At 44.7% G+C, this 23,459-nt stretch overlaps 1 protein-coding gene across 1 annotated transcript in view; it reads left to right on the top strand.

The window, feature by feature from the left end:
- Positions 1-23,459, top strand: part of COL13A1 (collagen type XIII alpha 1 chain) — a 578,485-nt gene that overhangs the window by 488,356 nt on the left and 66,670 nt on the right. Inside the window, exon 42 of the mRNA XM_029610690.1 lies at positions 1,028-1,105. Within this exon, the coding sequence (XP_029466550.1) occupies positions 1,028-1,105 (78 nt within the window). The remainder of the gene's footprint in view (positions 1-1,027; positions 1,106-23,459) is intronic.

Below are 23,459 nucleotides of genomic sequence, written 5' to 3'. Positions count from 1 at the left end.
ATGTCAACAAAATCCTTAATGGGAGGTGGTAAGTTTTAAAATATTATATATTTTTCTTTATTTTCAAAGGGGTCATTTACATTTTTATTTGAAGGTAAAGAAAGCCTTGTACTGGCAAGATTCATACTGTAATGGGCACATCATTTGAGCTTCAAGTGACACTGGCTAAGTCCTTTTTTTCTCAAGGATTTTGGAAATAGAATGTAGAATGGCATGAGGTCAGGGAATTGTAGAATAAAAGGGACTTAGCAATGACAGTCGAAACCTAAGCATGTCCCATACAGGTAAATGTGTCTATGCAAATTTTTGATCATTGCCTATATCCTTCTGTGATGATGACAATGGTGATGAAGTTCAAAGCTAACTTCTTTGCTTCTTCGCTTCCTCGGATTTAGACCTGAGTGGTCTAATGGTATTGTAGTCCTTGCTTAGTAACATCACGGGGCACCCTTTTCTGGGTTACACTAGTTAGAAAAGGGGTGGAGAATCCAGAGTATGTTTTGCAAACAAGAGTAAGGTAGTGAGGATTTTCAGACAAATTTGTCTCCTGGATATGAGAAATGATTAAAGAAGCCACACAATTTTTTTTGCAAAACAGATACTGAATATTGCCAAGGGAAAAAGTTAAATAGGTCCAATTTGTCATGCCTAGTAATATACAAAATTGATTCTCCAGCAGTCAGGTTTTACAAGGAACACTGGTCCCAATTCGTAGAATACTGAGATATGTTAATACAGAGGCAAACTCAGTCCATTTGCTAGGGCATGCACGTAATGGGATAGATTCCTAACTCGCTTTCTCCTAGTTTTATTTTGTGGATATTTGTTATAACTCTTGCAAAATACTAAAATAGCTACTTGTTAGACAGTGAAACAGTTTGCATGACAATGTGTCAAGATCATGGGAAAGCAACTGGTGTAAGTGGTGCCCCGGGACTGTGCTAATGTAGGACTGGGCCTCCGCTGCCATACAGTGGAGGTGTTCAACATCTGCTAGAATAATCACAGTAGTTGGTTTCATGAACAGGGACTCCGAGGTTTTAAAGGCGAGAAGGGTGATCCAGGGTTACCAGGGCTGGACGGGCTGGATGCCCCTTGCCCATTGGTATGGCTTTACCTTTCCTTTTCCTGCATGCTTCTCATTGCTTTCTCCATTTGCTTAGGTTACTTGATACTAGTGACATCAGCATGTCCACTAGACGCTATGGCTGACAGTTCAGTTCTAATCTCCATGTTGTCTCTGCTTGTGCTACTTTCTTCACACTAGGCTCTCACAGCAATACTCTTAGTAGTAATGAATTCACTATGAGTGTTATTAGCTGCTACCTCTTTAGTAGTCGCTCTCCTCTAGGAAGACACAAATTTCATTGAAGGCACTATTTGTTACTCAATCTATCCCTCTATTAATAACTAAAATCGGCTGAGCTTTCCACCAGTATACTTCAGATATTCCAAAACTAGTTCAGTAGAGCCTGGCACTCACCATGCTACAAAGTTGAAAAGCAAGCTTATTAACTCATTCCTATGCAGAAGGGAATGCATTAAGGCTGATGTACTAAACTGCACGAAACTTTACACGCACTTTAGTAAATAGTACATACTGTTATGCTACCGAGACTTCCATGCAAATAAGCTCAGTAGAAAAATAGCTCGTAACTTTTTTCTGCTAACTACTTTGCAAAAGCTTTAATTACTTATCTTGTGATACTCTTAAAAAGGGGATACATGTTGAAAATCAAACAAAAAAAAAGTTCAGCCATTTGTATTATTATAGGGATGCTTCCTTCCTATAGTACATTTTTTCCTTAGTATAGGTCTTTAAAAAAAATGAAAGCCTTAAAATGAATTTTAAGCCAGCCAGTTGTATTGATGTTCTAATCACTGCCAGTCAAAATTATTAGGGATGTGCACACAAAAAAATGCTTGTTTCACTTCATTTTTTCATTCTTTTTTGTTTCCCTTCATTTTTTATTTTGTTGTATGTTTATTTTGTTTAGCTGAAATGAAATAAACATACAAATGAAAGAAAACAATAGACAAAGACAAAAAGAAAGTTTCCCACCAAACCTACCCCACCCCAACCTCAATAGTGCCGAAGCAATTTCAAAAAACAAGACAGATCCTTCCCCATTCCCCTCCCCTCCCCTTTGGTAGTGGTTTATCCCATTCGAGGGGTCATAGCAGTGCAAATGTGGCAGCAGCGATCCTCAGTTGCTCCTGCCCTACTGGATCCCAGTTACATAAAGGCACCATCCAGTCCTGAGGCCAGTGCCATTCTTTTATAGAGCCGTAAAACTAAATGTGCCAGCGAGGCCCAACCAGCTCCATTTTGCATCCGAAACCCAGCAGATTAGGAGTGACTGGGGATTGCTCCTGACCCATTTGGACTGCTGTGACCCCATAGATGCGGTATGGTCATTGCTTGCATGGAGGAGAAAAGACTTAGGGGGATTAAATTAAAAAGTGGTGGCAGCTCTTAGGGTTTTATTCCACTGACTATCCAAAATGAAAATCAATTTAAAAAAAAACAACTAATGGCGATTTTTGTTTTCCAGTAAAATGAAAAGCAAGTTTGCTTACTGTAAACAGTGTTTTCCATAGATAGCAGGGAATTTAGCCATGCATCGTGGGTGATGTCATCTGTGATGTCATGAGGCAGAGCTTACTTTCTTAGCTCGAAGAGCTTTGAAGTGCGCATGACCTCGGCTTCCCGCGCTCCTTGAGCCATCTCCTCAGTTGGTTTTCCAAGCTAAGTGCTGGTGTAGGTGTTGAAATGAAAAAATGGCTGTCCAGAGAGGTGGGAGGGAATGCATGGCTAAATTCCCTGCTATCTATGGAAAACATCATTTACGGTAAGCAAACTTGCTTTTTTTTCCGTCAATAAGCAGGGCATTTAGCCATGCATCGTGGGTGGCCCAAGCTCATAGGTTGCAGAGATGATGCTGAAGACACATTTTTTTTTTTTTTTTTTTGCAACCTATGGAACATGGACAGCCATCAAAGGCTTTGAAACACTTTCAAGAATTGCGGATCCTAATGAGGAATCCGATGCGGATTGTTGATCAAGGCAATAGTGCGAAGTAAAGGTGTGAATGGAAGACCAGGTTTCTGCCTTGCATATGTCTTGGATAGGCACTCCCTGGATATGTGCTATTGAAGCGGCAGTTGCCCTGATTTGGTGAGCTTTAACCGGAGTGATAAGAGATATTGACTTTTTAGAGTAGCAGTATTGGATGCAAGCTGTAAGCCAGTTAGAAAGAGTTCTATTAGAAACTGGTTGTCCCGGGTTGTTCTGGTTGAAGGAAATAAACAATTGAGAGGAACGCCGTATTAGATCAGTCCTGTTTTTGTAATAGGCTAAAGCTCTCTTACGGTCCAGCATATGAAGAACTCTTTGTCGGTTGTCTGAATGTGGTTTAGGGTATAAGGAGATTGTTTTGTTTAAGTGAAAAGCTGATACTACCTTTGGTAGAAAAGATGGGTGAGTTTGTAGTAAGACTTTATCGTGGTGAAACTGAAGATATGGAAAGTTGACTACCAGTGCTTGCAGTTCACTTATTCTCCTCGCTGAAGTGATGGCTACCAAGAAAAAACATTTCCAGGTTAGGTACTTTAATAAAGAGGAGGACATGGGTTCAAATGGAGGATTCATTAGTGCTTCGAGATTGATATCCCATGGAACTACTGGCTTTTTAATGGGCGGGTGCAAATGAAGCAAGCCTTTCATAAATTTGGAAATTAGAGGATGAGAAGAGATGGAGCAGCCGTCATCCATGGCATGGTAAGCTGCTATAGCACTGAGGTGAACTCTGATGGACATTATTGCTAGTCCTGAAAGGGACAAGCTGTGCAGATAGGTTAGCAGTGTTTTTGGAGGACAAAAAAAGGGGTCGATTCTTCTGAGGTTGCACCAATTAGAATATCTCTTCCATTTGAATGTGTAATTCCTCCTGGTGAAAGGTTTCCTGGATGCAATAAGAACTTCTGTGATGCTTGAGGAGAGATCCGGGGTGTTTAATATTTGCCATTCAACCTCCAAGCTGTCAAGTGAAGGGACGACTGCAAGGGTTAATCAGACTCCCTCTGAACTGAGAAAGGGGTCTTTGGTCAGTGGCATTGGAGAACTGATTGAAAGATAAAGAAGATATGCATACCATGGTTGTCTCGGTCATGCAGGTGCTATGAGGATTAAATCCGCTCTGTCCGCAATACATTTTTGGATTGTGCATGAGATTAGAGGTATGGGAGGGAAGGCATATAGGAGGCCGCTCCCCCACAGAATCAGGAAAGCATTCTGCGACATCCTGTGTATGCTAGGAAGAAAAGAGCAGAATTTCTTGAAAAAGACCTGCTCCCCAAAGGGAGAAGAGTTAGCAATCTATTATAGATCTGCTCCCCCAGAGGGGAGGAGTTAGTAATCTTTGAATATGGCTGCTGGATACTCCCGTTGAAGGAGGAGTTAACAATCTGTTAGCGATCACCCAGCCAGGGGGCAGAGTTAGCATTCTGTTACGGATCTTGCTAAGGAGTAGCAATCTGTTAGTACTCTGCTCTTCCAGAGGGAAGAAGTAGCAACTGTTATGCTTTGTTCCTGTAGAAAGATGAACCAGCAACCTGTATGATCCCCATGGAGAGATAGCTATCTGATATGGATCAGCTTCCGCAGAGAGAGGAGTAATGGTCTGATGTGGGTTGGCCCCCACAGAGTGGCAAATGATAATACCGCTCTATTAGTGTAGGAGTAACACTTAGTAGAAATAGTGAATCCCTGGGCCGATGGCAGATGACAGCGCCCTCAAGTGGAGATCCTGAGAGGGACCACCGGCTAGGCTGGAGTATTGAGACAAACACAGATAGTTCTTTATTAGACTGGAAGTAGAACCACCAGAGGTGGCATTAGTGAGTTGATATGCCCGGCAGGGCTGAAGTCCTTCTGATACTGGAACTACGATCTCTGAGTTGCTGAGCTGTAAGGAGAAACTATAGGTAGTGAGTAGACAGGGTATGCGGGGCATAACCAGTGGTAGATGATACACTCACAATAGTAGATTTCTGTAGTGTCTTCTTTATGCAACAGAGAGTCTTCAATATACAGGAACAGGAGCCGCAGGTGAATACTGGTTTCAATAGGCAGTCTGAAATAGAACTCACAATAACTGTGTATGGGATGGCTTCTGGAATAGAAGAGAGGCTAGAAGAGACTTAGGAACGTAGGCCCTCGTGGAGCAAGTACCGGTTCCTATCTGTTAATCTGTAATAGTAATCCATAAGATATAGATATGCGATATCTTCTGAGGAAGAAGAGAATATGAGAAAGGAATGAGGAACATAGGCCCTCATGCAACGAGTACCGATTCCTATCTGCAATCTGCAATGGTAACTCACGATCTCCGTACCTGCGATAACGTTTTATACTGAAGGGAGCCTTAGTGATTAGGAACAATGGCCCTCGTGGAGCGAGTACCGGTTCCTGTCTGTAATAGGACTCACTGTGTTCACGTCTGCAATCGCCTCCAGGCAATAGGAGTCTTCTGAGTCTTCAGGAACGTAGGCCCTCGAGGAGCGAGTACCGGATCCCGTCCAAAAATCTGAAATCAAGAATAGAGAGAGCGGAGCCCCTGAGGAGCGGGTACTCCTGGTAAGTTTGAAAAGGCTGAGCAGTGGAGAAGAATTCCCCTTGCTGACTCGGAATGTAGTTGCAAGTAGCGTTGACTGCCGAAGCAAGTCCCATTGAGTTCCTTGCTAACTCACCTGTAGTTAGCAAACAAAGACCTTTTAAATTGAAAACGGATGACGTCATTACGGGGGGACGCCCCCGAGGTTTGCGCCCTTGCTGATAGAAAGTCTGGAGCGCACGCACGCCCTTACGTCATCAGGAACATGGTGGATCCGTAGCGTCAAGCCAGCCTGGGGATACCGGGACGAAGAGGCGGGGAGAAGCCGCGGCTGCATCTGTCCATCAGAGCCGAAGGGAGTGCCCACAAAGGTAGAGAGGGTGGAGCGAGGGCGAGAATAGGCAACATTTCTTTGCTTTCCTGTTTTCTTCTGATGTAAACAGGTCTATCTCTGGAGTACCCCAGCGTGCGAAGATCCTGTCTGCTTCTGTCTGTTTTTGTGACCATTCGTGTGGGTGGAAAACTGTGCTGAGTTTGTCCGCTCTTGTATTTGCAAGACCCAGTAGGTATGATGTTTGAAGGAGGACTTTGTTGTGTTCCGCCCATTCCCATATCTGAACTGCTTCCTTGCTTGTTTATATCTATATAAACAAGCAAGGAAGCAGTTCAGACATTGCTACCTGATTGTCTGTGTGAATCATTACTGACTTCTCCTGTATCCATGACTGGAATGCTAGTAGGGAGCTTTTTATTGCCCTGAGTTCCAGCAAATTTATTTGGAGACCTTGTTTGCTTTTGGACCATATTCCTTGGGTTTCTAGATGTAGGAGATGGGCTCCCTGTCCCTTTGTTGATGCATTTGTTGTGATAATAAACTGATGAGGCGGTTGTTGGAGTGGACTTCCTTCAGTTAAGATGGAATTGCGAAGCCACCATAGGATATCTCTGCGCATGGAATTTGTAACTTGTACCTTGTGAGACATTTGCTGAGTCACTTGGCTCCATTGAGATTTCAGACTCCATTGGAGACGTGTGTTTTGAACCATATGAATCGCTGCAGCTATGTGTCCCAATAGCACCAGTATTTGACGTCAAACTGTAAGGTTTGGATTCTGTCTGGAGGTAGAAAGGCTCTGGAAATTGAGGTTCAAATTATTGCTCCAATGAATTGAATGCTTTGGGAGGGATGGAGCTGGGATTTTTCGTAGTTTATTATCCAACCCAAGTTTTCCAGACAGAGGAGTGTGTGCTGCACCTGGTTTTGTAGGAGTTGTGCGTTGGAAGATACAATTAGCCAATCATCTAAGGAAATATGTTTATTCCCTGTTTGCGTAAATGTGCCACAACAACAGCAAGACATTTTGTGAAGACTCTTGGAGCAGATGAGAGACCAAAAGGAAGTACCTTGTATTGATAGTGATGATTTGCAACTTGAAAACAGAGGTAACACCAGAAACTCTTGTGAATCGGAATGTGAGTGTAAGCATCTTTTAGATCTAGCGAGCACATCCAATCGTTTGCTTGAAGGAACGGGAGGACTGTTTTGAGAGAGATCATCTTGAATTTTTCTTTTGCTAGATGCTTGTTGAGCGCTTGAAGATCCAGGATGGGGTGAAGGCCTCCTGAGTTTTTGGGGATGAGGAAATATTGGGAATAGAAACAATTTTCCCTTTGTGAGAAAGGCACCGGCTGGATTGCCTTTTGCTGAAGGAGCAGTGTTACTTCCTTCATTAGCGAGAGAATTTGAACCTGAGGAGTTCTGAGATGAATGGGATGGGGAAGTGTTGGAAAAGAGTTGAATCGTAGCTTGTAGCCTTGCGAGATTTTACTCAACACCCATTGATCCGTGGTAATTGTGGACCATTGGGGATGAAACAAGAATAGTCTCCCCCTACGTGTTCCGTTGTTGTGGCGAGTGCATCTAAAAAGATTGCTGTTATACTTGAACTTGGTTTGTGGGCCCTTGTGTCGTGGAGAGAGCTGACTCCACCCACAGGGAGGCGCCCTGTTGGGACTCTCCACGACAGGCAGAGTCTCAGCAGTGATGGACACAGGAGTCAGAAATATATTTATTATACAGCAAAGAGAAACCCGAAGAGCGGGTTAGTAAACTCAATCCTTGAGTAGGAAGACCTGAGATGGATTCTCCTGTAGTGGTCTGCAGAGCGGGGTAACCCAGGTAGTACTTGCTTCTCAGTGGTTCTTGTGAATGGTACTCCGGTAGTGGTCTGCAGAGCGGGGTAGGCCTGAGATAGATGTTGGCAGCAGGCACAAGATAGCGTGGATCCGGTAGTGGTCTGCAGAGCGGAGAAACATGTGGTGATGCAGGATCTTGTGGATCTGGCAGTGTGGGGTTGGGATCTGATGGCAATCCCTGAAAAAAATTTTGTAACAGAAGTGATTTGAGACATTGTCTCCTGGGCCGATGGACACTGAGGTGGAGTAGGTACCATGGCAGATGTATTCGACCACTTGATAGGAAGTACCGATTGTGGAGATCTTGGTCCTTTCTTAGAATGGTGAGGAAGAGAGACAATTTCTGGTGAGGAGTCCCAGTTTCCCGTTGGCTCATCTATTATAATATCTGAGAATACTGACAAGGGGGAGTGGTGACTCCTGCGTGACGATGTAGGATGCTGAGCAGCAGATCTGGAAGAAGATAGTGCTCCAGATGGAGATGTTATGTGTTTTGTCTTTGAAGACGACTTATGGTGCATCATGTGGTTTAGTTTTTGAAATTTGCTTCTCTGGTTGAAATTGAGAAGGTTTTTTTGTGTTTATGAGTCAGGTGCATCGTTGTCTTCTTTGGTGTGTCGTAATGCGTCATAGAGATCGACGCTTTCAAAGGTGTCAATGCATGTGTCGATTGTGTCATGCAAGATGGAGCAGATGGAAGCGACGCAGGTTTTGACGACACATGTGTCATATGCGTCGGGCTCAGCGTGGTGATCGACGCAGGAGGCGTGGACGCAGTCTTCGGTGCACAGCTCTCCAAAGCCGAATGAGCGTGTTGTGGAACCTCGGACAGGGGTTTTTGCTTACCTGGGGAGGACTTGGTAGACCTTTTGTCAGCAGGAGAGGGGGCATATGAGTGCCTCAACCTCTCCATCTTTTCAGCCCTTTGGCACCTAGCCCGCGGGGACATCCTGCATGGTCATGATCTTACCTGGTCATGACCTTCATGGTCATGATCGGGACCGAGACATAAATAACAATAATTATGTCCATCGGTCACCGACATGATCTTCCTGCAGGAGCAATACTTAAATCCTGGGCTTTTAGGCATTTTCTTTTTTCTTATTGAAGTCTTCTTTGCTTCAGTCTTCTGAGGAGCTGGAGAGAGTAAAAAAAAACCCGTCCGTGAAGTACCGCAGAAAACTAAAACTGGGGAGACGGCTCGAGGAGCGCAGGAAGCTGAGGTCATGCGCACTTCAAAGCTCTTCCAGCTAAGAGAGTAAGCTCCGCCTCGTGACATCACGGATGACTTCACCCACGATGCATGGCTAAATGCCCTGCTTATCTACGGAAAAACAAGTTTTCAGTCACATTTTTCATTTCTTTTGAAAATGAATACACGTCCCTAACAATTTTGTGTATACAGAGATGTAAGGGGGGGGGGGGGAGAGTTTTCCATGATTTAGTTTTCCATGATTTAGTTTTCCATGGAAAATTTTCCATGTCTCAAAATCCATTGTTCTATAAAATTCATTAGGAACACTAAATAGATTCCAATGCTGTATCAGGCAAGATTGACAATTTCAACCTGGGAATTTGCTTCATTATCACATTTAAACCACATCAGAAGCATATATTTATAACTGTGTGCACAAGTGGATAACTGGCATATTTTTATGTGCACTGATCCATAGGCTATTTTATAATAGCCATTTGTGCAAAAAAAAAAAAACAGCTTTATATATGTAAATGGCAATTATAAAATAACCCTAAGGGTCTGTATTGATTTTTTTTCCCACCTAATCAAATATTTCAGGTCATCTTCTTAAAAACTTTTGAGATACATTTTAGGAGATTAATCTGGAGGGATTTTTTTAAATTAAATATATAATTCATATAACATGCCAAATCAAATCACAGATCTATTTGGGATATCAGGAAAATTTGCATTGTAAAATTTTCTGAGATAAACAATTTTCTGCAAATTTTGTTTAAATGTGAATATTTGCATGAGAAAATTTTCCATTTCAAACATTTTCAGGAAAACTCACATTTCTATCTGTGCATTTGCTTTTTGTTTCTACTTGCACTAGGAAGCTGTGCACTAGTGGAAACAGGGAATGGATGCATTGACATAGGGAGCCAGATGGGTCAGCAGCAGCAGCAACAGCTTTGTCCCACAATCACAAACTGGTCAAAAACCTTTAGTACACAGGCCCGAGTGACATGTCAGCTAACAAAAAAAAATGTTAACAACTTGTTTTTTTATTTTGCATTATGCATGGGAAGAAGTAGAAAGAAATTCTCTCTACATATTCAGATGCGGCGAGGCACTTTCCATTTCTGTGCTGCTCTACAGTCCAGATTGTGCTGTGGAAAGAAACTGAGCTGCAAAGTCCAATGGGATCACACTCAGTCACTCCAGAAAAAGCAATGTTGTGTTCCAAAACCAAAAGTAAAGTTTACTAAAGAAAAATCAATCAGGTCAGAAATACAAAATAGGTAAAATAGGATGCAAAGTTCTAATAGTCCAGAAAACACAAGAAAATGTAGCACTTGGTCACAGATCCCAGGATCAACATAAGTATCTCAACTCACTCTAGTGCTTGGACAGGACTCTGGAGACCTCTCCTGTCTCTCCAAATAAAAAGGTGTCTTCTCCTTAAGAACCCCCTTGGAGTTAGGAAAATCTACTACTCCCATTCAATGATAGTAGCACTCTACCTGATTGCCGATCCGGTCTCTTGGATGAAGTCCTCTGCCCCTTAGACATTGGAACAGGAAACATTCCTGAGTCTGGATGCAAGTGGCTCGCTTATGGAATCCACTTCAAATGGAAAAGAGAAGAAAACCACCATTTCCCTTCCTGGAGCTCCACAAATTCCACCCGCTGTCGTCTCCCCTCCCCCATCCCCTCAAGTGACTCCTGGAGTCACCTTTATTAACTCTTAGACTCTGGAACCTTCTTACTGCTACACCCCCAGGAACTCCCATTGCTGGAAGTTTCCACATTCTACAGAATATAGAAAGCTCTAGACAGACTTTGCTATGATTAAAATAAAGGAGACAAACTATGAAGTGAGCGTTTAATTGTATCTTCTGAGACGTTTCACTTTCATTACAATTTACCAGTCACACTGTAGCAATGTACAATAATACAGCTTGATGCAGTGACTGTACCCACGCTTTTCTAGGATGCTACACCTAAACAAATTAGACTGAACTGTGGTATAGTATGCCTAAATCAAGCAAGCATATTCTGGATTTAGCTCGATGCCTGAGGGCCACGTGACTTAATTAGTGCATTGTTACTAGTGCATGGCTAAAACAAATGAGCTTCTCCGTGGCTTTCCAGCACATCTCATTTTCATGGGAGTATTTGCAAAAGGTGCAGTAAAACGTTTCTCTTTGGTATTAACATTTTTCAGCATGGAAACTTTTGGGCCAACAGCTCCTTTTATTCTAATTAGCAAACCCCTTTCCTTTTTCACACCTTAGTGGCCATTACTGTCTTTTCCTTTCACACACAAGATTTCCACAGACTTTTTCCTTTGATCGCTTAACCATAACGCTTTCCTTTCTTTTCCCTTGTATACATCTGAAAAAATATCCTTGCCTTGCACTACACTATACAATCAATTCCAGCCTGCAATGTACCAATGGGGCATTCCGCCTCGCAGTGGCCAGCGGGCGGCTCTTACTGTGTTAAATTACCTCTGCTTCTTTTTCTTCATAATTCCATACATGGTTGGGGGTAAAAGGTTTGTCTTTAGCATGTCCTCGGTCAAATTCATTTCTTCATGTATAGGTGTTGTATATTGGTTCCTCTCTTGTTTATATTACATTTTTCAGGTTTTCCACTTTACAGCATTCAGCCTGATCAAGATTATTTCCTGTTTAGAAACCTCAGTTTAAGGAGACAGCAAAGATAATTAGGGAAGCGTTAAAGGAAAATTGCTGTCTATTTAGAGTGTGGTTATGCATGAGGTTTAAAGTAATGGAATCAAAGGTGCAATCAAGTTATCATTATTTTTCATTGAAAAAAATGTATATTTCATTATCCAGTCTACCTTGCATGGAAGGAGCCACTAAGTTTAAAAGGGTTGTTAATGGTAAACATATCACACTTCAGTGTAAGGTCATTGAAACAACATTGTTCTACTTTTCAGTCTTTCCAAGGCTAATTCTGTTGAGTTGTACACACAATGGAATGCAAACCACTGCCATTTCAGCAATGTATACATATAATATAAATTAGAAAATCCTTTTCTTCATGTCAAATGTGATACTTAACTTGCACATAAAACAGTGAAAAATGTTTAGCTTGATATGCCTAGTAAGGTTACTCTTAGGCTTCTATAGTACACCTTATTATAACCAGAACAGAAGCAGTTTTCTCTTTCTATTTTGATCAAAACTTCCTGCAATAAATAGCGATTCATTCGTTACCCCTTCCTTCCCATCGCCAGTTCCCAATGTTTTTCTCTTGACTTGATTGACGTTAAATAGTGGTGGCAGTACATAATACTTGGCATTGTACAAGAGGGGTTTCACACAAATAATATGCATGCAAAGCAATAAGAGGATCAAATCATAAAAATCAGACAAGTGCACTAGGTGAGAGGAAGTTCCTTGCCCCAACGTTTACAGTCTAATCAGATGCGGGACAGATGTTCTTTACTCCCATCTCCTTAATTGTGATGGCTTTCAATTCTAGTCCCTGGGACTCAGCAAAAGGTCAGGATTTTAAATTTATGACAGAGCATGCAATTTTTCATTTGATTGATTTGAGACTGAGTTTCATACTAATTGAGTACTTTTTCCTACAGTGAATTTTGTCTTTTCTGTGTATTCCCAATTGTAAACTAATGAAGCCAGTTAGAAGGTGATAGATGCTCAATAGCTGACTTGTGATTGGGACAAATATCAGTAAATCTGCTTCCATTCCTGGAATACATCATCTACTCCCTCCCCCCAGCCCAAAAATGCCAGGAAAAAAGGTGTAGTTATTTCCACCCCTATGAAAAATTTGCATTTGCGCAACATAATTCCATTACTATCGCATGCGTTATGGCTTTAACACCATAATGCATTTTGATGAATGACCCTATATGTATGTAAAGTGCTAATCCATCAAGATATCTGAGCTCACCAGGACCCCTAGACCTGCAGTCGTCCTTTCTCCATCCTCAGTTTCCTTTCGCCTCAATAGCTACTTCCTCTGGTCAGAGAAGATGCTGATAGACACATATGGGGGTAGAAAACCTACCCCTGCGTGCGCCGAGCCTATGCAAGATAGGCTCGGCGGCGTGCGCAAGCCCCAGGACACGCGCATGTCCCGGGGCTTCGAAAAAGGGGCGTTCCGGGGGCGGGGCCGAGTCCTCCGGAATAGCTGCCATGCCGAGGGACCGAGGCAGGCGTAAGTTCTCAAATAAAAGTAGGGAGGGATTTAGGTAGGGCTGGGGGGTGGGTTAGATAGGGGAAGGGAGGGGAAGGTGGGGGGAGACGGTAGGAAAGTTCCCTCCGAGGCCGCTCCGATTTTGGATCGGCCTCGGAGGGAACGGAGGTAGGCTGCGCGGCTCGGCGCACGCAAGTTGCACAATTGTGCACACCCTTGCGTGCGCCGACCCCGGATTCTATAACATGCGCGCTCATGTTATAAAATCAGGCGTAGATTTGTTCGCGCCGGGTTGCGCGAACAAATCTACTACACCCGCGCGTAGGTTGTAAAATCTGCCCCATAATGAACAACTTGTTGACTTTCACTGCCACAATCAGTAGGAAGCTTTTGGTGTGGTTTATTGAGCAATATCAGCTTTTCAAAAGGCCAAAGATGCACTTAGTAAGGGATCTGATGGAGCAATGAGTATGGTTCTACCACTTTTCAGAGAATGGAAAGGGATAGAGAAAGGGAATTAGTTATACAGGCCAATAAGCAGTGCTGACGCTAGGGGGAGTGCAGGGCTTAGGGTAAATCAGTCTGCCTGACCCTTTGCTCTCTAGTTATACCTTTTTCTCTTCCCATCTACTTGACACTATCCTCCCAAAACCTACCCCCACCCCCCAGTGCAGTCCTTTCTCCTTTCCTTTCCACAAGCACCGCTGTTGCCATCTTTACTCTTCTGGGTGACTGCTGCCACCTGAGACCTGTGGTGGCTGACATGCATCATGGCTTTTTAGCGGGCTCAGTGGCGGCATGAGTATGAAGCAAGTGAATATTGGCAAGTCACCTTCCCCTGTAATCACGATCCCTCTGCTCTGGCCCTGTGGTGGGAAGATAGCACTCCTGCCTCCCTCTGGTCCTGCATGCTCAGCTGCAGCTGAAGTGGTCACACCACTCACCGCTGCCCAAGCTAACTCTGCCAGTAAAGAGTATTCATTATCACAAAACAAAAGTGGCACAACTGGAAAAGCCAGAAGCTATGAACCCATCACTAGAACCACCAAAGACTATATCGGTTCATGTGCTTACTCTGTACACATCTATTTCCTGGATCCTGAGTGCAAAAATTGTCATAGATGGGTCTATGCCTTAATATATGGTCATTATGGAAGAAACCAGAAAACCTGACCACCACATCCATCACCAGTAAGTGATGGTCACAGCAGACTTTGGTAATAAATTACAGTTCCTTGGAGAAACCAAAGCTACATGAGCGCAGTCAACAGGTCACTTTCTCTAATGTCATCGGGGCTATGTCATAGAAGCCTTTTTGTACCTCCCTCTTTTCCTGTTCAGCAAAGGGATACTTGATATAGTCAGGCATGTAGGAAGCATAGCCTTCAGAAAAGGATTAAAACATCTGGTGACAGAGGACAGCCTGATGTCAGTCATATCTCCTGCCGTCCTTCAAAAGGAGCCAATAGCCAAATAGTAGACACACAGTAAAGCTGTGAGAATGGACTATATGGGAGGCCACTTGTCCATGCAATTGTTTACAGAGCTGGGCCTGAATCTACTCAGGTACCCTCTCTCAGTCAGCTTCTCTAAATATGCCTGGGAAAAAATATCCTGTTACAGGAGACACAGTATTTTTGCAAGTGGAAAGGAAAGTATCACTCCTTATATATGCCTTTTATATAGGTTGCTGTTAATTGTGAGAAATGAGCACACAGGATATCTTTCAGTTGTTCCATGTCATAACCATCCTCCCACTCCACTTTCAATCAGCTGGTCCTCTCAGTACTGGCATAGGTGCTGCAGAACTTGCAGTATTGTTTCTGTGGTAACTTGGTGATAGCAGCTTGGGAAATAGTCAGAAGGAATAAGGAAGCAGACTGTTTTTTTTTTATGTGCAATTTAATTACAGTGAAAGAAAAGTCAAACAAACAAATACAGCTCACCTTAAGTTCAGGTAGCACCCAGACATCACGCATAGCAGGTCTTTGCATAGAATGGGTTCCTGTCTGCTTATCGGGGCCTCTCTAACACTTCTAAGCCCTGCGTTCTTGTATATCGGTGTATGCACGAAAGTACTAATATACGAGGCCATGGCATTAACATCCATGGGTTCATCTTCCCTACGGGAACAGTCTCTGGCAAAATGGGCCCCTTTCTCCACAGCTGAAACATGGCGGACCAGATGAGGTGAAAAGTGCGGCTGAACCTGTGCTACTGGATATCAGGACTTCTGACTCTTAGGACTCCATTGTCTTCTACCCCGGTTGAGTGGCTTCTCTGGGAACCATGGTGACTCAGGCATAGTCTGGGCCTGATAATAGGCTTCCACTACTTCCAGTGCCTTTTCAAACATAAGGTTTGGATGTCGGCAGACTCACTGCCGCATAGGCCATTCTAGGCTTCTAGGAACTGTTCCACCCCAGTCTTCCCTTCCGGTGCAGCCACCTCCAAGCAACATCTTTCAGTCTGTGGAATAGGTTCCTTGGATTTTCTCCATCATGTAGAACTCCCTGCCGAAATCACTGTTGGTAGCCTTCTGGGGTGAGTCCCACTCTGTCTAGAATGGCGGCCTTGACTTCCTGGTATGTGGGTCTGCCTTCTAGATTGGCAGTTTGGAAGGCATCTTGACTACTCCAGGTGAGTAGAGTCTCCAGATAGGTAGCCCACCTGACCTCTGGCCAGCCTTCCAGACAGGCTGTGCATTCAAAGGTTTTCAGGAAACCATCAGGGCCTTCCCCTGGGGTCATCTTAAGCAGTATCGGGGACATGGGAAATGGACTGGCTACAGCAGTTTACACAGCTTGTGCTCTCTACGTTAGCACTGTATGCTGCTGCATCACCTTCTCTCACAATGCCTGCTACAATTTGCATTTGCAAGGCATTCTGTAATTGTTGCTGCCCTGTAGCAAGGACCTGGATCATCTGTTCCATCTTCCCTGCTTACCGAGTTGCCTCCAAACTACATACCTCTCCAGGGAAAGGAGGAGGGAGAAATAAAAAGAGCCTGCTGGTCTGTCTGGTCCTTACTCACTGCTTGACGCATGACTGCACAGGTAGGGCTAGCCCCTTGACCTGTTGTGCAAAGGCTGGATGAGTGAAACTGGGAGGCTCCAAGAAAAAGATAAAACTCTGCAGGGTTTGGTTTTTTTCTTTTTCTACTGCTGTGGCTGTGAGCTCTTGCCTATGCTTCCCGCTTAGGCAAGAGATACCACAGCTGCCATCATGTGTGGTTACTTGGCGATAGCGGCTTGGCAAATAGCCAGAAGGAATAAGAAGGCAGAGTCTGGCTGTTTCCTTTATGTGTAATTTATTTACAGTGAAAGGAAAGTCAAACAAGCAAATGCAGCTCATCTTTTGTTTAGGTAGCACACAGACATCACACATAGCAAGTTTTGCATAGAATGGATTCCTGTCTGCTCCTTGGGGCCTCTCTACCCCTTCTAGGCTTCCATGTTCTTGTACACTGGTGAGGGGCTCGTCCCTTCACCCAGGATTCCTTGTGAGTCTGAATCTTAAGGAAAATCTGGCAAGACAGTTGTGCCCAGTCCCTTAAGGTGATCTGAAGGAGTTTCTAATAGACCCCCTCACAGTCTCTTTAAAAACAATAAGAATGCCTCTGAACCAGCCTTTTTTTTTTTTTTTTCCAACTCTTTCCCATTGACTTTTTTCCGATTCCATTGGAGGCCAGATCCTGTGATTTTCTGTGGAAAGAAAACATAAAACAAATATACTTTTCCTCCAAAAGGAAAAAAAAATTAAATTGTTTGCCTGCAATTGGGGGTTTTCTAAAAACAGCAATTCAATGATGATTCACACAGCTGGGTGATGTCATCTGATGGCGCCCATCAAGCAGCATCCCATGCTGACCTGTTTGGACGCTTGATACTTTTGAACTGGTTCCTAAGTTACCACACTACCAGCTGCTGCTCAGAGCCCCAGCTTCCTCTTTTGCAAAGCTCAGAAACAAAACCGACTGTGTAACTCCACAAGAAGTAGGCAGGTTGCATGAATCACTGCTATTATTAGAGAATCCCAGTTACAGGTAAATAATTTTGCTTTCCCTAATAAGAAGCTTCAATGGATTCATACTTGATATTCCGCTTCATTCAGACACCCTGAAGTGGATTACAGCAAATAGTGGACAAAACAAATTGATACAAAACAAACAATACTGCAATAATTTTTATTTATTTTATTTAAAGATTTTTCTGCTGTTTTTATATTTAAAAACAGCAGAAAAACAAATTATTTACCCAGGAAAGGCATGCACGAATAGCCAAGCTTTTAACCATTTACTAAAGGCCAGGTAATAAAGCTCTAAACAGAGAAAGATCATTCCACATTAGAGGGGCAAAATACACATCTGAACTCCTGTTTAATCACAGATGGTGCTGGGATCTGTTGCGCATCCCAGCCGCGTGGGTGCCGCAACCGTGCCTGCTCACCTCGCGCTGCCCTCCACTAGCTCCAGTCTTGCCACCGCTGCCAGCTCCCAGCATCCACAATGCTCACCGCGGCCCTCTCCGGCTTCCTCCATGCCGCAGGCCTCACAGCGGAGCTCACGTCGGGGCTCCGCGTCCTCGGCCCCGACCCTAGGCGCACGCGCGGTCGACGTCCTCAGCTTTAAAGGGCCAAGCGCGGGAAAACGGATCCGGACGCAGTATGATGACATCACATAGTAGCCCTATATAAAGCGAGGCCCTGTCCCCAGGCCCTCATCTTGGCAATCGGGTCGACACAGTGGTGTACTAGTCTGCCTAATCCTGATTTCCAGCGTCTCCTTGTTCCAGTGTCTCCTTGTTCCAGTGTCTCCTTGTTCCTGCATCTCCATGTGTTCCTTCCTGTGTCCCTACTCAGGTAGTACCTTCTCGGACTGATCTCTGGAACTGACCACTGCCTGCCTGACTACTCTATTTGTCTGCTGCCTGGAACTGACCACTGCCTGCCTGACTACTCTCTTCGTCTGCTGCCTGGAACTGACCACTGCCTGCCTGACCACTTTCTTTGTCTGCTACCTGGAACTGACCCTCGCTTGCCTTGACTACAATCGGATTGACCTTGGTATTGACCCCTGCTTTGGCTGACCACTTCTGGACAGATACTCTGGCTTTGACCCTTGCCCTTCACTTGGACACTCTCTTCTGGCCTTCTGTTGCTACCAGACCTGTCTGCTTGGATTCCATCCGTGGCCTTCACCTGACTAGACCCGCGGGCGCTGCCTGCCTCGTCCGGAGACCCCCCCTGAACTGTTACCTCTCTGAGGTTTCCGGGGTTCCCAGTTCGGGTCTGGTCCATCTTCTCTGTATCAGCCGCTCACTCTTGCTCGTGGTGGGCACACCCCTCCGCTACCTCTCTGGGAGACCATCTGAGGCCATCTAAGTCCAGGTGATCTGGGTACCCAAGGGCTCAACCTGCGGAAACTCCGGACTGTTATTGGTGAAGCTCCAGCTAGCCTCTGCCCCCTCGTGTGCTCCTCCTCCTGGTGGCAGGCACTCTCTGGATCCGACCAGACAGCCGTACCAATCCTGCACCAGACCAAGGGTCCACCTCCAACGCAACAGGATCTGTAACAATTCTTCTGGTGTATAATGCACCAGGAGATCAATAAGGTCCTCGGGAACAATGAGGTTTAGGCATTTGTAAAACAATTAATAGTAATACTGTGAAGTGTAGGAACTGCTTAAGAAAAATGTGTGGTAATGGAGAGTGCATGCTAAGCTCAGGTTTATTGTGTGGTAGTACAGAGGGGATGGATCCATTCAGAAAGGAGGGGGCAGAGCTGGAGAGTACAGCCAGAGAGATGGGCAGAGCTCAGTTTCCATATGTGGTAGTAGAGAGTGGATTGGACAATATAGAGAGAAGGGCAGAACTGGAGAGAACAAGGAGAGAGAGAGAGAGAGGTGTGGAGCTCAATTTCCATAAAGGGAAAGGGGTGGAACTGGAAAGAACTGGGAGAGAGAGGGGAAGAACTCAATTTGCATCCAGTTATTCAGGCGTAGGCCAGCTTAATTGTTTATTATTGTTGGATGGAAAGAACCTTGAATCAGATCCTGAACAAGACTGGTAACCAGTGAAGCTCCTCCAGAACCAGAGGAGCTGCAGATGATGCAGCAGATTCATGGGTCTGACCTTGATAAACTGCATAGCAATAGTCAGTTTTTATGTTATCAATGCATGAATAACAGTAGTTAAATCTTCTGTGGGCAGGTGTGACAGTGTTGCCTAAGTTTTTGAAGACACAAAAAAGTCAAGTGAATAACAGAGGAAATCCGAGTTTTCATAGTTTGGAATCTACTTGAACACTCAAGATGCAAACAATCAGTTTGGGCTTTAAGACAACATTTGAGGTGTTGAAGATGTAGAAGAGCCCTAACACTTTTAGAGATACAAACAAATCTCCAAAGAAAAACACAATGCTGAACAGTGTTAATGCACAAGTACCCAACAGGCTGAGCATGAATAAGACATGACTTGCTATCTTTCTTTTTTTTTTTTTTTATACTATAGCTTAGGGGACCTGACCTCAATTTGTTGAAAGGGTAAGAATATTTTTTCATACAGGATAGCTGAAAAGACTAGAATCCTATATACGATTTGGAAAGTAGGGCTTTAAAAATTTCTGCCATCTGGCAAGAGGGCAAGATGGTTGCCAAGACTGGATGCTAAAAAGAGCTCTGGGGAATAGTGCTGTTTTTTTCTACCTTTCTTTTTATTTCTTCAATATGGGGAAACATAAAGACAAGCAGAAGAATGCGGAGCCTGATGGATCAAAATCTGGTTACCAGAGATCAGTGTCCAGTAACCAGCATTGTAGTGAGTGGAGAACAGATGGTGATGTCACTGGATCTGGGTACATCTCTGAGCTCAGACACTCCAACCTTTCCCCTTGCTGCCATCAATAATTTGTCTTTCATCTGATTCTCTTGTGAATACGGTGACATTGATGTTGAGAGTGGAAGGAGAAGAAGCAACACAATGGGGAGAAAATGGTTGCCAGGTAGCTGAGAAGAAGCAACACAATGGGGAGACAATGGTTGCCAGGTAGCTGGGAGCATAGATGGCTGAGGGTCTGCCATACACTCAATTTGCCCAGATGGCAGAAAATGGCTCTAGGTAGGACACTACAGCTGAGAGTAAAGTTTCTCTGCAGAGTAGTCTGGGTGGTTCTCTCTCTAAAGGAGACCTGGTGCCAATAAAGTTATTTCACCCCTTGCACAGTTGGATCATCAAGCACGGACCCTACTGGTTGTTAGGAAAAACATTTCCTTGTGAGATGTCTTTGAAGCAGTCACATGGATACAGAGTATTTTGGTAGAATCTGTTTATCAGTTAAGTTTCTTTACTAAAGCCATGTCAAATGGTTACATGGAAGATCAGGTAGACAGGATGGGACCCAAGTTTCCACATTTCAGTCTGCCAGTTTGGTCCACATAAAGGACTGTTTAGTTCTGCACTCCAAACTAGAAACTCTGGAGAATGCAGCTAGGGTTAAGAATTTGTGTATCCTGAATGTCCCTAAGGCTAGGCTGTTACCCCCTCATGAATTGTTTAAGAAATATCTAAGGGAAGTACTTCAAATTTCAAGTGACGATACCACTGGAATATCTAAAATATACTATGCCCCTTCAGGAGTACATAATGCAAATGTGGAGGAAGGAGTAATGGATACTATCCTTCCTTCAGACAGTCTGGATGTGTTAGGTTTTTTGGGAGTCTTCAGCTAGGGCAACCCAGCTTGTTACCTTTTTGATGTGAGATGGACAAAATCTTGGTCTTGTAGCTATATTTGAAGTTTTAAATGTTTCCTTTTGTTGTCAGAGAGTGATAATATTCCCTGATGTGGCATGTGTTACACAACTTAGGTGGAAAATATTTCTTGAGAAGAAAGATCAGGTGCTTGTATTGGGCGCATCTATTTTCTGAAGATCCTATGCAAGTGCATTGTTACCTTTCAAGGGAATAAGTTTAGTTTTTGACCCTTCTCAGTTGGAAAATTTCTTGCAAGATAAAGCTGCATGATTAATTTTCTAAGATGGGTGTATGGGTGGGGTAAGGTTCTTCTGATAGGGGCGGATTTTCAGACTCCGCGAATAGGCCTACTTTTGTTTGTGCTCCAGGCGCAAACAAAAGTACGCTGGATTTTAGTAGATACACGCGGAGCCGCGCGTATCTGCTAAAAACCTGGATCGGCGCGCGCAAGGCTATCGATTTTGTATAGCCGGCGCGCGCCGAGCCGCATAGCCTACCCCCATTCCCTCCAAGGCCGCTCCGAAATCGGAGCGGCCTTGGAGGGAATCCTCTAACGCCCTCCCCTCACCTTCCCCTCCCTTCCTCTACCTAACCCACCCGCCCGGCCCTGTCTACACCCCCCCTTACCTTTCTCCGGGGATTTACGCCTCCCGGAGGGAGAAGTAAATCCCCGCGCGCGAGCGGGCCTCCTGCGCGCCGGGCCGTGACCTGGGGGCGGGTACGGAGGGCGCGGCCACGCCCCCGTACCTGCCCCCAAAACGCTGCCGACTCGCCCCCGAAACGCCGCGACGACCGGGCCCGCCCCTGACACGCCCCCCTCGGAGAACCCCGGGACTTACGCGAGTCCCGGGGCTCTGCGCGCGCCGGTAGGCCTATGTAAAATAGGCTCACCGGCGCGCAGGGCCCTGCTCGCCTAAATCCGCCCGGTTTTGGGCGGATTTAGGCGAGCAGGGCTCTGAAAATCCGCCCCATAATGTATTACACAGCTAATTTAGGTTAATTTGTTTTTCTTATTAATGTTCTTTTTACCATATTTTTAGGGACCTTCATTTTTATTTTATTTTTCCTTGGAATTTCAATTTTATAACAAAAAAAAAGTGGAATAATGACTTTTCCACTGATTTTTCTCCTGTTTGTTATAGCAAAGTCATTTTTCCACTGATTTTTGTATAAGATCAAAATTTCCCAGAAAAATAAAATAAAAACTGAAAATGAAAGTCCCTACTTATTTTCTTGCTCTCTCTCGATTATGTGGACTTGACACATTCTAGTTAGATGTTTTTATATAAGTTTTTTATTTGATATTTTTATGACTAGACTGTTTTTTTAATGTTTACCTTGTAAATCTTAATAATGTTACGAGCCGAAGGCTTTCGGATCCTGTTACGAGCGCGGCCTCCGGCAGCTGTTACAAACCAAGGGCTTGGAGGCCTTCGGCTATAGTTACGAGCGCGGAGATGCGATCATTTCTGAAGCAGGTATTGTGAGTCCTTGGGCCACGGCATGACTCAGGGTGGAGCCCCAAGACACACCGCGGGAGGTGAGCTGGTGCGAGCACGGGTAATGAAGAGGAGGACATGGCTGAAGCAGAGACAAGGATACAAGGTCTGACCCTCTACCGGACCTGCACATCCCAGGATGACCAACAACGCAATGTTGATCGATGAACAGTCCTCCGACCATTCCAAGCCCTTTCGGACCTACCGCTGGGTACGGCAAGAGGCGAGGACTGAAGCGAGGACACTGTAGACGAGGACTGAAGCGAGGATACTGTAGACAAAGGCAAGGATCAAGGCACTGTAGACGAAGGCAAGGAGGTCAAAGCGCTGGGTCGAGACTGCGACGCAGCGCGCCCTACACAGTCCACCCGTGGGACTGGTCATGGACCACACTGGGCTCGTAGCAGACTCTAGGAGAGATAATGGAAGCTGATACCGGAACATGACGAAGATATTGAAGAGGCCTGCACCAGGGTGCGCCCTACACAGTCCCCCGCGGGACTGGTCGCGGACCACGCTGGCGCGGAGCAGGGTCGAACAGAGTCTTGACATGGACGAATGCGAATTGCAATAGGCTCCGAAGACAGGGACAAGACTCAAGCACAGGATTCGATTCTCAAGGATTAACTTAGGACTGAAGCAGAAGTCTTCCGAAGGGTTGCAGTGCGGAAATGAGGATGGCCTTTGTACCGTGAGGCGCCCTACACAGCCCACTCGTGGACTCGCAGACCACAACAACGGCATCCCAGGAAAGTGGACATCAGGGAACCAAGGCATGGAAGCAGAGGCGAAGACAAAGGCATCAGGAAGGGCATCGGACATTAGAAGGTACTAACGAAGAACATCAGGAACATGAAGACATCTGAAGACATGGAGGAAGGACATCAGGAACCTGAAGACATCTGGAGGCATGGATGAAGGACATCAGGAACGAGAAAACAACTGAAGAGCTGGACGAAGGACATCAGGAACATGAAGACGATTGAAGAGCTGGACAAAGGACATCAGGAACATGAAGAC

Source organism: Rhinatrema bivittatum, chromosome 7 (genome assembly GCF_901001135.1).
Source record: "Rhinatrema bivittatum chromosome 7, aRhiBiv1.1, whole genome shotgun sequence".
NCBI lineage: Eukaryota > Metazoa > Chordata > Amphibia > Gymnophiona > Rhinatrematidae > Rhinatrema > Rhinatrema bivittatum.
Note: the sequence above shows the minus strand (reverse complement) of the source record. Positions and strands in the feature narration are given on the sequence as shown.